Source organism: Phyllostomus discolor, chromosome 1, assembly GCF_004126475.2.
Source record: "Phyllostomus discolor isolate MPI-MPIP mPhyDis1 chromosome 1, mPhyDis1.pri.v3, whole genome shotgun sequence".
NCBI classification, from domain to species: Eukaryota; Metazoa; Chordata; class Mammalia; order Chiroptera; family Phyllostomidae; genus Phyllostomus; species Phyllostomus discolor.
The window spans coordinates 130,572,818-130,587,837 of record NC_040903.2 but is presented as its reverse complement, the minus strand read 5'-3'; the positions used below and the strand labels follow the sequence as shown (position 1 = coordinate 130,587,837).

General features: G+C 52.6%; 2 protein-coding genes across 2 annotated transcripts in view; one reads left to right on the top strand and one right to left on the bottom strand.

Annotated features, from left to right (window-relative positions):
- Positions 1 to 282: 282 nt before the first annotated feature.
- Positions 283 to 5,092, bottom strand: FOXA1 (forkhead box A1). The gene is made up of 2 exons (XM_028507054.2): positions 4,843 to 5,092; positions 283 to 2,569 (listed from the first exon to the last, which is right to left on the bottom strand). The coding sequence occupies exons 1-2, from the start codon at positions 4,912 to 4,914 to the stop codon at positions 1,235 to 1,237; spliced, it is 1,407 nt and encodes a 468-aa protein (XP_028362855.1). The 5' UTR covers positions 4,915 to 5,092; the 3' UTR covers positions 283 to 1,234.
- A 752-nt stretch (positions 5,093 to 5,844) lies between these two features.
- The window catches only part of LOC118501288, a 164,732-nt gene continuing 155,556 nt past the window's right edge, over positions 5,845 to 15,020 (top strand). The window contains exon 1 of the mRNA XM_036029032.1: positions 5,845 to 5,963. The gene's annotated coding sequence lies outside the window, so the exon portion shown is untranslated. The remainder of the gene's footprint in view (positions 5,964 to 15,020) is intronic.

Below are 15,020 nucleotides of genomic sequence, written 5' to 3'. Positions count from 1 at the left end.
TGTACTTTAACCATCATTTAAAGCAATTTCAACTGTAAAGAAAAAAAGAATAAACCATGCAATAAATTAACATTGAGAAAGCAAAAGGAATAATAATGAAACCCGTCTGGCTACACTAACACCATGTCCAACTGTGAAAAGTGCATTAACACTGAATGAACAAGCACACGATGACAATAATTAAAATGACCACGATCAGTTGGATTTTGGAATCTTGGACCAAATTTTGAAATATGGCTCCCTATAACATCTCTTCTCCAACATTGTATTCTTTTTTTTTTCTGGAGAAAAAATATTTTTTCAATGGTATAGATACATAGACACTAATTTTATACATGTTATGTGACCTCAGAATGACATGACCATGGCACTCTGCAAAGCAAAGAGCAGAGTTACTGAGAAAGGCAATTCTTGAGGAATTGATTCTCAGGGCTCTCTGTGTGTGGACAAGGAAGGGGTGTCTGTAACTTTTGGTCAGGCAACTCTTGAAAATGTAGCATGTGTACCACCTACCTATTACCTCTATGTGTTACGTAAATACATGGAGGATGTCTACATGTTTGAGCATGTGCATAAATGTCAGTACGTAATATATATGTATTTTTAAGACATCTGCTATCTGAGTGTATTAGAATGTAAGCTGAAAAACAAATGGCTCTGATGTTTATAATCTGTTTATGTTTTGCTGTGTAATAGCAGTACTGTCCTTCAATATTTTTAACAGCCCCTGGTGTCTACTTGTTTCTTTAGCCTTTCAGTTCCTGCGGTTAAGAGTATTGCCATTGACCTGTAAACCTGTGCGTGTGGGAAGGGGGTCAGGTGAGGAGGGGAAAAAAAGTACAAACAAATACTTTACAAGCTTGACCATACTTCTTTTTTAAATAAAATCTGCACACACTGGAATGTGTCTGGAGGGGAAAGAGGAAAGAAAGGGAGAAGGATAAGGAAGAAGGATTTTATATATACACTTGTGTATCATTAGACTTTGCAGGGAAAAATTCTGTTGGTTTGGGGTTGTTTTTTTTCCTAATAATATACACAAGGCATTTGAATAACAAAGTAACAGTCCTTTGCACTGGGAAAAAGATTGCTGCACACACACACAAAATAAAAATAGTTGGGATTTTGTTACGCTGTTGTTGGCTTGGCGTGTGTGGTTTTATTTGCAGTTGGTTTTTTCCTTCTCTCCTGCTACAAGCATGGTCACGACAAACCAACCCCTAGTCTAGAAGAGCTAGGAAGTGTTTAGGACAGGTCTGGAATACACACCTTGGTAGTAGGCCGGTTCCAGGGCTGAGGGCTCGATAGGGCTCCTGGTGGCCACGGAGGCGCTGCCCAGTGGCAGGCTGGCGGGCAATGCAGCGCTGTAGGGTGAGTACTGAAGCGCCTGCTCATAAGCCTTGAAGTCCAGCTTGTGCTGCTGATCCGAGGACATGAGGTTGTTGATGGAGAAGGGGTGGTTGAAGGAGTAATGGGGGTCCCCTTTCAGGTGTAGCTGGGACTCGTGGGGTGCCAGGCCATGCACTGGGTGGGAGGGGGGCACAGACACCAGTGCCCCAGGCCCCGAGCTGATTGGGGGCGCAGCTGAGGAGGCTGGAGTCTTCAACTCCGCGGCGCCCCCTGTCGCCGTCGCCCCACTGTGGTCTAGAGTCTGGGGGCTGGAGGCAGGCCCCGAGGCCGCTGCGCCCTCTAGCTGGCTGGCCTTACCGTGCACACCCCGATGAAGGGGTGAGTCGCCACTGCCATTGGCAGCGGCAGAGGGGTCCTTCCGGCTCTCAGGGCCACCCTTGGCACCACCACTGGCCCCACTCCCGCCCCCGGCCCCTGGCTGCTTCTCGCACTTGAAGCGCTTCTGGCGGCGCAAGTAACAGCCGTTTTCGAACATGTTGCCCGAGTCCGGGTGCAGCGTCCAGTAGGAACCCTTGCCCGGCTTGTCGGGGGAGCGGGCCACTTTGACGAAGCAGTCGTTGAAGGAGAGCGAGTGGCGGATGGAGTTCTGCCAACGCTGCTGGTTCTGCCGGTAATAGGGAAAGAGGTCCATGATCCACTGGTAGATCTCGCTCAGCGTCAGCATCTTGCTGGGGGCCTGCTGGATGGCCATGGTGATGAGCGAGATGTAAGAGTAGGGCGGCTTGGCATGCGGGTAGCTGCGCTTGAAAGTCTTGGCGTCGCCACTGCCCCCAGCCCGGCTGCGGCCCAGATTAGACGGCGCATATGCCATGGGGCTCATGCAGGGGTTCATGGCCGCGGCGTAGGGGCCCAGGCCATTCATAGAGGCCGCAGGCTGCGCGCCCATGGCACCCATGCCGCCAGGGCTCAGCGTCGTCCCCATGGCTGTCACTCCCGCCGCTGTCATGCTGTTCATGGCGCCCGCGGAGCCCCCAGGCATGCCTGCCACAGTGCCTGGGCTCAGGCCAGCACCCAGGCCCGGGTTTGCGTATGACATGTTGAATGAAGCTGGGGTCATGTTGCCACTCGTGGTCATGGTGTTCATGGTCATGTAGGTGTTCATGGAATTCATGGAGCTCAAGCCCGAGTTCATGTTGCTGACCGGGACCGAGGTGTAGGCCTGGAGTGGAGAAAGCGAGTGAAGAGGCCCCAAAGGCAGGCTTAACAGTGTGCGAACCCCAAGATGAGAGGAGAGCAGTTCTGTAAAGCATAGTACCCCCTACCCAGGGCAAACGGTCAGGCAACCTCCCCAGACCCAGCAAAGAGATGTCTCGCACCGCAGGGAAGAATCCTAGCGTGGCAGGCATGAAAGACAAGCACTCACAGAAAATGTTCTCCCAGGAAGATGTGTAATCGCCTTACAAGGCCAGACTCAGGGGCTGGCTTCTAGGGTCCCCCCTCCCAGCCTCCACCCCGGACTTCCTCTGCAAACTAAGTGCCCCTTTGGTTAAAAGAAGTTAAAACTCCAAAAGCGGAATTAATCTTTGACCCTCTGGTAATTCACTCCACCTTAACGGTAATTTTGGCCACTCAGCCCCTGGGGCGGACAACAGGGCACTCGTCTCACCCAAACCTGACAGGCTAGCTGACCACATATCTGCAGATTCAGATCTGCAGGGTAGCTACTAATTAAACTCTCCTTCACACAGTAAAGCATTCATGGCCATATGACCATCCATTTCCCAACAACTGGCTTTACTGTCTTAGCAGTTCTTGACAAATGGTGCTTTTTTTGTTATTATATTCAGAAGTAATATTTTCCATCTACCTGTAGCAACTATAATGTTAAGATGGTTAGAAACTCAGAGGTTAAATAAGTTTTGGCAAAAAGTTAAAAATAGACCTACAACAGGAAAAGGGGCAGGAAAGGTTGCGTAATAATATCCATGTACTACAAACATTTAACTTGACTATGACTTTACATGTGTAACTCTTTAAGCGAAAACTTCCACTAATGTAATTATGTATTTCCAGGCCCCTAATGTTTGAAAATGTTGTGACACAATTTGTTGAAATAATCGGGTCTTTTTTTTACCTCCACATATGGATTATGTTGCTGCTGATCATTTCAAACCCTGGCTAATAGTCTCAAATACTTTAAAATTCCAAAATCAAAGTCTACTTATTATCTACTTCCCAATGCTGAGCTTTAAACCTGTAAGTAAGTTCTTTTTCCATAGAGGGCTTCAACTGACGACTGGGTGAAGATGACTGCACCTAAATTAAACCTGGGGAAGAGTTGCAAATTCCTTTTAAAATCACCAGTAGGAGAAAAGCCTAATCAATAGCAATTTTGGAATGCACTAGATATGTTAAAAACATAGAGGCTAGAAATATAAAAGCTACTTCTCTAATAATTAATAAAAATAATGTTATCCTTGAACTTATCAGAAAATATGACTTCATTTTAAAACAAAAGGTGAACAGATTTAACTAGGCATACACTCAGCTATGGTATGCAGATGAACTCGAGGTAAATTTGTGAAATATAAATTTACAAATCTAAATAAATTGACATGAAAATATTTCCCGATTCCACATTTTTCCGTCCAAGTCTTAAACTATTTTTCACCGTTTGTTCTTTTGCTCTCCCTAAGATCGTCCAAGGCAGTTTCAATAAGCATGTTCAATAATGGTAAACTTTTGGGGGGTAATCGCCAGCTGTTTCAAGAGAAATTTATTGGTGGTGGTCCTGCCTGTACCTGATTTTCCTCTCAATCCCTTTGTGCACATTGTAAAATAAACTACATTAACGTGCTACCATGGGGACAATGAAGAGAAATAGGTGGTTCTCCACTCGCAGCGCTGGAGGAAAAGTCAGCTCGCACCAGCGCCACCCAGCGGTTCTAGAGAAAAATGAGAAGGAGCACACCTCCCCAAACAGGGCTTTTGAAGAAGTTTTATAAAATTTCGGAGTCTGTTCCTTATTAGGGTTTTCAACTCAGCGGCAGCGCCTTTTCATCAGAAGATATCTGCGAATTTACCCGCGGGAGAAAGAGGTCGCCTTTGTAGGCAATCTCTGGCTTTCTCAGGTGGCTTCCAACTCGTGCCTGCGCCCGCCCAACAACCCACGGCACCTCGGGCCCAGCTCCGGCTTTCTGAAGGAAAAGGCTAGTGCTTCCCAGAGCGCGTGCCTTCAGCGCCCAGAATATCCTGAAATCCTTTCGCCCGCTCTGAGCGCCGAGTGCCGGGTCCCGGCCTCCCTCGCGGGGCACCGGCTCCGGCTCCGAGGCCCGGCCAAGGCCAGGCCCCGGCCACACCAGGTGGGCGGGCAGCGGTGGCACGGAGAAGGCGCCCCCATCCCGCGGACCCTCCGACCTGCCCGGCGTCCGCCTGGCCCGGCCTCCCCCTGCACCGGTCCCCGGGGCGTCCCGCCTGCTGCCCGTCTCTCACCTCCTGTGTGTCCGCGTAGTAGCTGTTCCAGTCGCTGCTCTCATGCCCTTCCATCTTCACAGTTCCTAACATCCTGGAGCCACCGTGCCCGATGCAACCGTACAGCCCAGTGCAAAGCGACGGGCGGCCGCGCGGCGCGGGGCGGGGGGGCAGGAAGCGGAGCGGCCACAGTCACCCGAGCGCCCGCGCCGGCCCAACGCCACCTTAGCGAGGAGGAAGCCAGGCGCTGCGGGGCGCGGCGTGCGCGGTGGCGGCGGCGGCGGCGGCGCGGCGGGCGGGGGCAGGAGGCGGCCGCGGAGCGCGGCGCCCGGGAGCGCCTCCGCGGGAAGTGAGCGGGCGGCCTCTGTGAGACGGGTGCAGTTGAGCTGATGTGGATCTTACGTCGCTCGAGTGCCCACCTCCTCGTCCTCTCCCCATTTGTCCGCCGCACAAAGACGCTCGCACCTACAAAGCCTGAGGTGCACCTGCGAGGCGGCCGCCCGCCAGTACTGCCGCCGCGCCTCCCGCCCAGCGGCGGCGCCGCAGCAGCGCGCGCCCCCTGAGCCCCCTCCCGCCGAGCCCCCTCCCCCAAACCCGGCCCTCACTTTGTTTGCAAAGCAGCGTAATTGGTTTAAGCCGGGAGGCTGGGGGAAGAGGGAAGTGGGGTGGGGGTGGGGTGTAACCCCCTTTGGAAGCGGAAAAAAGAAAACTGGGCGGGGCGGGCGAGCTAGCGAGGATCCGCGACGAGACCCGCTCAGCCGGAGAAGGGCTGGGGGCGGTGCCGTTGGAGCCCCGGCTCCCGGGGAAGTGCCGACTGAATGGCCCAGGGTCTCTCCCCCGGGGGACCTGCCGTCCTTTGGATGCCCGGGCAGCACCTCGCCCTGTGCCCTTCCTGCTCTTCTGCCCGCTTCCAGCCCCCACTCTCCTGATTCTTGACCAACTCCGGGAGACGGGAGAATACAGACACCCACCTCCCGCCCCTCCGGACTTCAGGCGTGAAAAAGGAAAAAGCCCCACTTCTGCCCCTTCACTAGAAACTCGGCCATCTGAGTCAGCCGAGCAGAGTGACGTTAGGCCGATCCCGGCCCTGGCTAGCAGAGCGGAGACGCTGCCACGAAACCCGTACCTGCGGCTAAGAGCAGGTGAGTCATAGCACCGTTTTATACCTTTATGACAAAACTTTTTTTTTCCGCCTCGGTCCGCTCTACTCCCCTTGTCATCTGTAGCAATCATAAAGAGGAAGAAACTGAGAACAGATGTCTCTGTGATAGGGCAGGCGGACCTGAGTCGGGCCGTCCTCCCTCTGCCCAGCTCCTCCTCCTCCCACCCCCCTCTTCGCAGTCTCGGGGAATGAGCTGGAGGCGGCTGTCCGGTTTCTGATAGGGAAAGGTCAGGGGGAGGGGACATCTCCCTAAATTAGCGCGTTAGCTGGGAGAGCCTGGGCGCTGGTACCGGAATGCAACTGCTCTGCTAGACAGGTGCCAAACCGAAGTCAGCAGTGGTCTTCGGCGCCGTCTGGTCCTATCTCCGGCTTGGAGGGGCCGGGCTAGGACACCAGGTGCTGGTTAAGTTCCTATCGGTCCCGGACATCGATGGGAAGCTCTCTCCCAAGCAAAGTCTCTCGGCTCCTGTGAAGCTCTGGGTAGTGGACTGCCAGGTCCTGAGGAGTACCAGCCAGAGTGACTGGGTGATAGGCACTGAGTTGGTGATAGGTTGCGTGAGTGTGTTTTTGACCGTGTGTGTTTCTCCTGTGACCCTGTGTGTTTCTGAGTGTGTCGTACCCTCTGTAGAATCACTAGGTTTCTTTAAGTAGCAATAAAATCTTTCTAAAATGACTAAAAGTCCACAAAATTCTTGTTTGGCAAAGTTTTAAAAATGTTATTAGTCTCATTTTGAGAAATATGTTTTAATTTGCCTTCCAAACAGGTACCTTCCCTACTCCCCTCTACCCCTTTGTTCTTTTAAATCTTTCTTCCTTGAAATCTGGCAACAGAATCAGGTTTAATCTTTGAACCAAACAAATCTCTTAAATCAGCAGGGGAGCAGAAGAGGGTGAAGATGCGCAGTTAAGGAAATTTAAAAAAGATAAAAGCATTGGGTTACAATTCATTTTTTTTTTTTTTACAAAAAGGGGGGAAGACGTCACATTGTAAGGAAAGCAGCGAGAGTGAAATTAAACCCACCCGGAAAACCTAAGCGCAGGAGCCCTCTCTAAATGCAGCCTGCCCCCGTAACCGCAAGTCCGCCCCATCGGTTTGTGTGAATGTGTCTGTAAATGTGTGGGTCTGCACATATTTCCCATCAACTGCCGGACCTTAGTTGAATTTGTAAAGAACACGGATGCTTTGCTTCCGCTATGAGCCGGGTGGGTGCGGGCGCTAATTAGCTTCCTTGTTCATTCCGCCTTGATACTCCAACGCCCTTTTGCCTCTCCAACAACCTCGAACATGACTAGGGTATTTTTCAATGGGTAGTGACAACTTAGTAAAGCTTTTATGGTGCACAAGAAGCTGGTGCTTTAACAGGGAGGAAAAACACCAGTGTCACCTTAAAGGGGTTCAATGAAAAGAATCAGGTATTTTTCCTCTTATCCCATTTTCCAACCCTGCTAGGGCCTCATCTCAAAAAAAAAAAAAAAGAAAAGAAAAAGTCAATAAACCCGGGGGGGTGTTTATTAAAAATCAATACCGCCCCCCCCCCCCCCCCCCGCTCATAGCGGGATAGCCAAAGCGAAGTTTCTCCAGAGTTTCCTCAAAGCCCAAGGCAGTAAACCGTGAACTCGGCCAGCTTTAGAGCCGAGCGGTGATCCAGCTTGGCAGTTTCGAGGCCCGCGGTCACAGAATTACAGGGATCACAGCGCCTCCTGTCGTGGGGTGGGAACCCTGAATCGGTCCGCCGGCTAGTGAGCTTCACCGCGGGAGGCTGCAAACTCGCGTGCCTCCTCGGCCAGATATTTTGGTTCACACAGATGAGTGACTGCTCAAGGCCTAGAAGGAAAGGTGGCAGTTCGGCTAGCCCCCAGTCTGTCTCCATCTCAGTGGCGGCATTCCAAGATACTGAACAAATTTAGGAGGTGAAGGTTTAGTGTACCCAGATGTCAGCTAGTCATTTCCTCGAGGTTTAAAAAGCGAATCACCTGGGCCATGCTGGGTCTTTGGTTTGGAAAATAAACAATAAGTAAAAAAAGAAAGCAAAGCCGCTGCCTCCCGGTTGCTGGCCAGTCGGCAGCCAGGCGGCAAGCCTCGCCGCTGCAGCTGGTTGCTTTCCAACCTCTTTTTCCCAAATAGGCCCTGTCTGTACGCTTCGCAGGAGACTGTGCCGCGTTCTCCCGGGAACTGGACCTGTTTTCAGCCTTGGGGAGCCACGAGGGCAGCCACGTGGCAGCTCCTGGGGAGTTCCAAGCCAAAGTCGTCAGGGCGAGAACGGGTCTGCGCGAGCCTGGGGCAGCCCAGGCAGACACCCCGGAGCGGTCAGGGCGGTGGGGTGCGCGGGGCTCTGGTGCCCGGGGGCGAGCGGCTCCGCCTTCCCGGAAGCCGCGCCTTCTACGCCCTCGGGGTCGGCTCCCCGGGTGGTCTCCGCGTGCGAGCGGGTAGCCCGCGGTCCGGGGGGCGGACCGCTGCCACCTCCGCGTCCCTTTTCCAGCATTACCTGGCTAGGAGCCGCTTCCGCAGATGGTCGCCGGGGAGGGAGAAGCGGAGGGTGACGACGGCAGGAGGCTGGCGGAAGGCCGCAGGCGTGCGCCCGGGGTCCCGCCGGCTGCCTGGGGGCGGCGCCGGGGTCTTTCCCTTTTAGCTGGACACCAGGCTGGGCAGAAAGCAGGACCCGAGGCCGGTGGGGCTTTGCGGTGGCCCCTGGAGCCTTTCGAGGACTTTTTCCTCGGGTGCTTCCAGCCTGTCCCCTCTCCCCGCCGACTCTGCCCCCGACGGCGTTTGTGGCCAGGTCTCGGCTGCCGTGGGCCCAGCCACGCTCCGTGCAGGTTGGTCCGAGCCCCTCCGCAGGCCTGCACTCGCCACCCAGTTAAGAAGCTTAAAAACTTCGCCTTCGGGGTGAATCAGACGCAATGAAACTAAGACCAGTCCTCACGCGGGTTAAAGCCAGCCGGCACTGGGATCCGGGGTCGGTCTAGGACTACCCAGGGCCGTCGGCCTGGGACGCTGCAAGCAACTATTTGCTCTTGCGTGTTCCAGGCCTACGTGAACCGAGGCGCGTGCCGGGCCTGGGACGGGGCCCGGGCCTGGCGGGAGGGCGGACCCCACGCCGTCTTCAGCCTCCCGCCCACACCCTCGAGAGGCGCAGCGGCCCGGGCTTTCGCGTACGACTGCAACGGGGACCAGTGTGAGGGGCAGGGCCCTGAGGGAAGCTCCGAGTTCCTGCTCCTTCATTCCTTCGCTGCCTCTCCTCCCCCACCTTTTCTTTCTTTCCTCATACTTGCCTTTCTCTGGCCTTCCATCACGAAGTAATTAATTAGGAAATTAATTCACAACTCACAAGGCGCCGGACCCCCAATGGGTAGGGACCCGGAGACCACCTAACCGGCCCTGCCTTGCGGTTCCACGCGGAGAAGGATGAGGTCCCCGGCCTCACCCTGGCCGGTGCTAGTGTGTGTGAACCAACACATATCCACGTGTAAGGCACATAACTGGAAAGTTCAATGCAACATTTTAGTTCCAACTCTGCCGCTGGGTTTGCCCCTTTCCCTACTGCTCCTGGAGCTGCCCGGGGCGCCGGGCTGGCTCGCGGGCTGCCGGATATCGGAGCCGGAGCTGCTCGCCTCTCCCGGCCTCACCCTTGGGCGATAAACCGTCCCTCTGGCCGTGAAAGAGCATCACCTTGCCAAAATCAACTTGCATTTTCATGTATTCAAATGAGAAAGACTGGGAAGGGCGACGTGCTCTCCTGCGCAATCTCTAGCCGTGGAAGGAAGGGGTGAGTGTCACTTGGGTCCCCGCAGAGAGCCAGGACCTCTCTCGCGCGATGTCGGGGCAGTGGACAGGGCTCCCCTGTCCAGACCTGGGTCCTTGCAGCCCTCGAGCGTCGCCAGCTAGCTGTGCTCCCCAGGTTACCGACTGCTTTACTCACATCGGTCAGGGCGAGCTCGAGGAAGTGCCGGGCTCCAGCTAGTCTCTCCGCACCCCCACTGTGCGTCCCTGGAGCCCCATCTTTTCTCATTAGGGCCCATACTTCCTCCGGCTACTTGAAAACCGCTGGGGTTGGGGCCCTAGGGGAGGGAATGGAAATGTACGCTTAGACACAGAGTTGGAAAATTAGGGAAAAACGCAACAAATTTTAGGCCTGAGAGCAGAAAGGGTCTAGAGTAGCTGAGACCTACTGTGTGTCACAGACTGGGGCGAGGCCCTTTGAGATTCCGGCGTTCCCCCCCCCCCCAATTGCTTCATGGGGTGGGGTGAAGGGTGGCAGAGAGCTGGGAGACTGGAAGCCTGGGCCAGGGTAGGTCGGAACCTCGACTCCTCTCCACAGAGAAACGCGCGCTGATGTGAAGCTGTGATGGAAACTGAGGGCACAGATAACTCAACGAATGCCATCTGTTGCCTTGAGGAGGCCAGCTTAAATTTAAATCCATCCTGAACAGTCTGCCTAGGCGCTGACCACCCCCTTCCCATCCACTCCTTCCCCGGCAACACACCTGAGGAGCTTTCCCACGGCCTCTTGAAAGACCTGATAGTTTAACTTTGGCTATTCAAATGTGATTACCCTCAAATTTAAATAGTTCTGTTTAACAAAGCTTTTGTAACAATAAAAATAAATCATATCCAACATACAGAAAAAGAGGTAAAGATGCATTCTAGCCAGGCTGTTTTTCATTGTATTGGCTTTCTGATTCTCACCTAATTTTAAAATTGTTCTTTGAACTGACAGAAGACTAATTTATTAGAAACGCTGGAAGGTGGTTACATTCATTATTTAAAATTAAAATTTGATTCCAGGATACTGTTCAGAGTGGCTTCTGGGACTTCAGGAGCTATCCCAGACTAACATCAGAAGAAAGTTTTGTTTTAACTTTAACGAATTGTGCAGTTGTTTGAAGTTGTTTCGTGTTTCTTGTCCTGTTGGCCACAGAGCAAAACCAGTACCTAGCTCACATGGTAAGTTTGCTTCTAAACAGGAGCACTAGGCAGAAGCCTCTGTGTCAGCACTCCCTTTTGCCGGGTTACTTCGTAAGATTTGCGGGAACTTTGACCATATTCTGTAAGCTACAGGCCTGGTTGCCTATTATAAACGGATCAAAGGAAGAAATGCAGCTGCCAACTTGGAGCATTTTCTGTGGTGGCAAGTCCAGCACAGGTTCCCTCCCTGTCTGTAGAGAGGACTTTGCAGATCTTCCTGACCAAATGAGCTCGTCTCTTTTTAGGTCCGTACTTGCTCCAGATTCCTGCCAGGCTCTTATCACTGCCCTAAAGCAAACTCCATTGTGTCTTTCTCATTTTATTTGTCTTCCTTGCTGGGCTAGAAGCTCTCTGAGGGTGGGGACCACAGTGGTCCCTGCTGCCAGAGCAAAGCCTGGAGCACAGTGGACTTTCAATAAAGATTTGCTGACTCAATCAGTGAACCAACTACCCCAGGTGAGACATTGGACAGGCTGGTGTCAGGTGGGAAAGGATGCTGAAGTCTAGAAACCATATCCACCCACTCTAAAGTCTCCAGGTGAGTGTACAATCAGAGATGTGTCTCAGCCCAGTGGGCTTTGTAATGAACTGACCAACAGAAGAATAAAGAAATGGAGTGACTGGTGCTTCTGGCAGAATGGCCAAGGTCTCAGAGTCCTGGGACCCCTGGGTTTCCAAGCCCACTGGGCATGGCTGTTCCCCTGGCATCCATTATTGATTTTAAGCAAAATCATCAGGGTGACACGATCAAATCGGAACCCCCCCCCCACCTTACACTGGTATCAGGACTTGGCAAAGTCAGGGCCCCTTTGCTCGCCTAAGGGCATCAACATGTGGCCCAAGGCAAATATTTCACTCCCCCAGCCTCCCCTTACTGTGAAAAGGCAGCAGCCGCATCTTTCAACAGCAGATATTGATTAAAAGTTAAAAGTTGGAGAAACCCCATCAATTTTCCATCAAGCAAAATGTTTTACTTGGTGCTGTAAAAGAAATGTCTGTGTTTAAATAATACGTTTAAGTTGGCAAACAAATGGAGCCGAGCCCATGCACTCAGACGGAAGAGCTGTGCAGCAGAACTCTTAGTCTGGGGTTGTGCTTCCAGGGTGGGGTGTGCTGCCTCCCCACTCCGAAGCTGGGGGGCACCTGGGGCACGGGCTGGGGGTAGTTTGTGGGTGCAAATTGTCCTTCTGGCCTCTGGGTTCTCGGTACGCCCTGGCATGGCAGCAAGGTTGAAATCATCAGGCATTTACTTTAATTGCCTCTGTGTCTTTAGGATCCCCAATATTTTATTCCACACACCTTACCTGTGTGATGTAGTGATTTTCTTAAAGGACCACCCAAACTCTCATTGCCTTTTTGTTGCAAGGTATTAACTAGAGACTCTTCCTGTCAACTTGTCCTCCTGAAGTTTTATTTGCCATGAAAGCATGTGTGGGAGTCCCTGAGAGAGGAAATATGTGCGCCTCCTTTTTTCTGGGCTGCTGTCACTCGGGAAGCCGCCTGGCAGCACCGTGCCCTGGCCACATCTGGTGTCCTCGATGTGCCGTTCCCCACCCCTCATCAGCACTGACAGTGTGCCGCTCTGCCAGAGTTCAGGTGCCGCTGCCACAGACTCCGTTCTCTTAGATAATGCCGTCCTCCCGTGGTTGCTCCCCACACCAACCCTGGTCGCTGTGGCCTGGGAATCCATGGCCTGGGAGAGGGATTCAGAACTCTGGTCCAGGCTGACCGCTGTGTAGACTTAGGTTCTAGTAGATCTGGTATAGGCTGGTTTGTTTGTTTTTTTCAAATGCTTTCAATGATACAGTCAGCTGGGTGGATCTCACTCCTCACCCCACCAGCCTCCTCCTGCCAAATACCTTCCATTGTGAATCGCTGACCTCCTCTGACCTCCTTGTGACCCTCCCCTCATGCCCCTCCAAAAGAAGTGGTTTCAATAAATAAAGTGCGTAGTGCTCAGGTTGAAAGTCAGTTTACATTGGGACAGAAGCTTCTAAAACTCCTGCAGGTGCTGGAATGAGAATAAATTGGGCATTGTCTCAAGAGATGGGAGACAGAGGAAGCCAGGGCTAGAGAGGATATGAGGAGAAGTGGACAGGGTGTTGGAGAGGTGGGGAGCTTGGCTGTGCTCCAACCGACTTGAATTTTCTGGAGAACCTGGGAAGATTCTTTGGGCCTCTGTTCCCTTCTTTTCCAAATGAGGAGCTTGGACTCCCAGTTCCGGTCATGGTCATTGTGAGTTACAGGAACAAAGCCTGGAGTGGCTGGCTTGACAGTGAAGCCTGATGACCCCACCCAGGGGAACCAGGACCTGTGTGAATCTAGGAAGTTTGGTGATGGGGATGAAGGGGTGACTCAGCACTGGGAGTGGCAAAGTGTCTCTCCAGGAGGGGTAGAAGAGTCTGAGAGAACAGGCACCAAGAAGAGTTCCCTCCCTGTTGCTCTAGTTTTGTGGTCTATGTTTCATGGTACATTTTGGGCAAAAGCCTTTCCCTTTTTCCCTTTCCAGCATCTCCAAATATAGCAAGCAGGAGAGAGAGAGTGAGCGAGAGTGCCCGCTTTCCAATTTCCAAGCCCAGGCAAAAGCTAATAGGAGGCACAGAGCTGGGCACACTCCCCTGGGCAGGGCTGGCTGCTTCTTCTCTGAGGCTGAGGGTCTCTCTCATTACACATGCCCCAACCTGGCTCATTCATGCAGTCAACAAGGACAACAGGATTTATGTTTAAGAGCATGGGATTTGGAATCCCACCTGGATTCTAATCCATACCCTCATCCGAGACTTGCTCTCTCTGAGCATCTGTTTTCTCAGCTTTAAAAGGGGTATATTAGTACCTACCTCACACTAATTGTGTGCAGAGCAAATGCACTAAATGGTAACAAAAATAAAGAGCCTTCACAGTACTCTGGGAGCCTGGGTGGTGTAGAATTCTGGACCCGTAGTGGCAGGTACTGCTGCTGTGCAATCTAGGCCCCCTGCCCCCTCCACTTTACAGGTGTTCTGCACTTGGTCACCAGCGTGGCTCCCTGGAAATCCTGGTCCCTCCTGACTACAGACCTCGAGGAAAGGGGAGCTCCCGTGTGGGGAGTGAGCTCCTGGTGTCTAGCCTGGCCGAGGGCCTCTCAGCATCCGTTGAGACCCTGCCAAGAATCCCCTCCCAGTCTCCCCGACAGGACTGGCGGAGCTGCCCCAGGGCGGGGCAAATCCTAGATTTCGAGAGGAAAGTGTCACCTGAAGAGGATGAGGATACCTTATCAGGCACAGGTTAAGGACCTTCTGGGGGAGGAGGCTCAAGGTTCCTGAGAGGTCCCTTTCCTCCTGCTCCCTAGGCAACGGGGAATCCTCACACTGCAGCAAGACAAATTGCCCTTCCTGGATCACTGGGTAAGAGGAGGGAAGTCAGACTCCAGGAGCACGTGTGTTCCCAGAGCCCCATAGATGTTCCTCTGGACCTAGGCAGCCTAGGTGGACCTGTGCTATCTCCCTGGCTCTGGCGACCTCAGTCAGGCAACACCTGGGGCCTGGGTGCAGGAAGCACCCCTGTAGGGGCGGTGAAAGAAGTGCTCTGGGCTTCTGGGAGGCCATTCCGCCCCCAGCACCTGAACTTGGGGAACACTGGTATGAGAATTAAGGACTCCTGATTTACCCAGATACTTCTCCCTTCTTCTTCAGACCCCTTTCTGAAGGACAGAGTTAGAAGAAACCACTTAGGACTCATTTGGAGAAGTATCACTTAAGTCACATTCTGAAATCCTCAAAACCTAAGACATTACCTCAAGGGAGCTTTAGTTGCTGTCTTTTAGAATTATTTAGTATAGACTACCTAAAAAAAAGTTTCTTCCTGGGAGTCTAAGTCCATCTGAATAAAACAGGCATACTGTGTTTATGGTGGATCCTTCAAATATTAAAGACCCTAAATATTGTGTTGCACGTAGAAAAAGGCTTAGTGGGATGCCGAGGCTTAATTAATACTAGCAATATGCTACCTGAACACACAAAAGGGTTTCTCCAGATATAGATCCATTTGCTGAGGTGAAGAGAAGACTCAAGAATTGATTAATGCCTCCAACTGCAT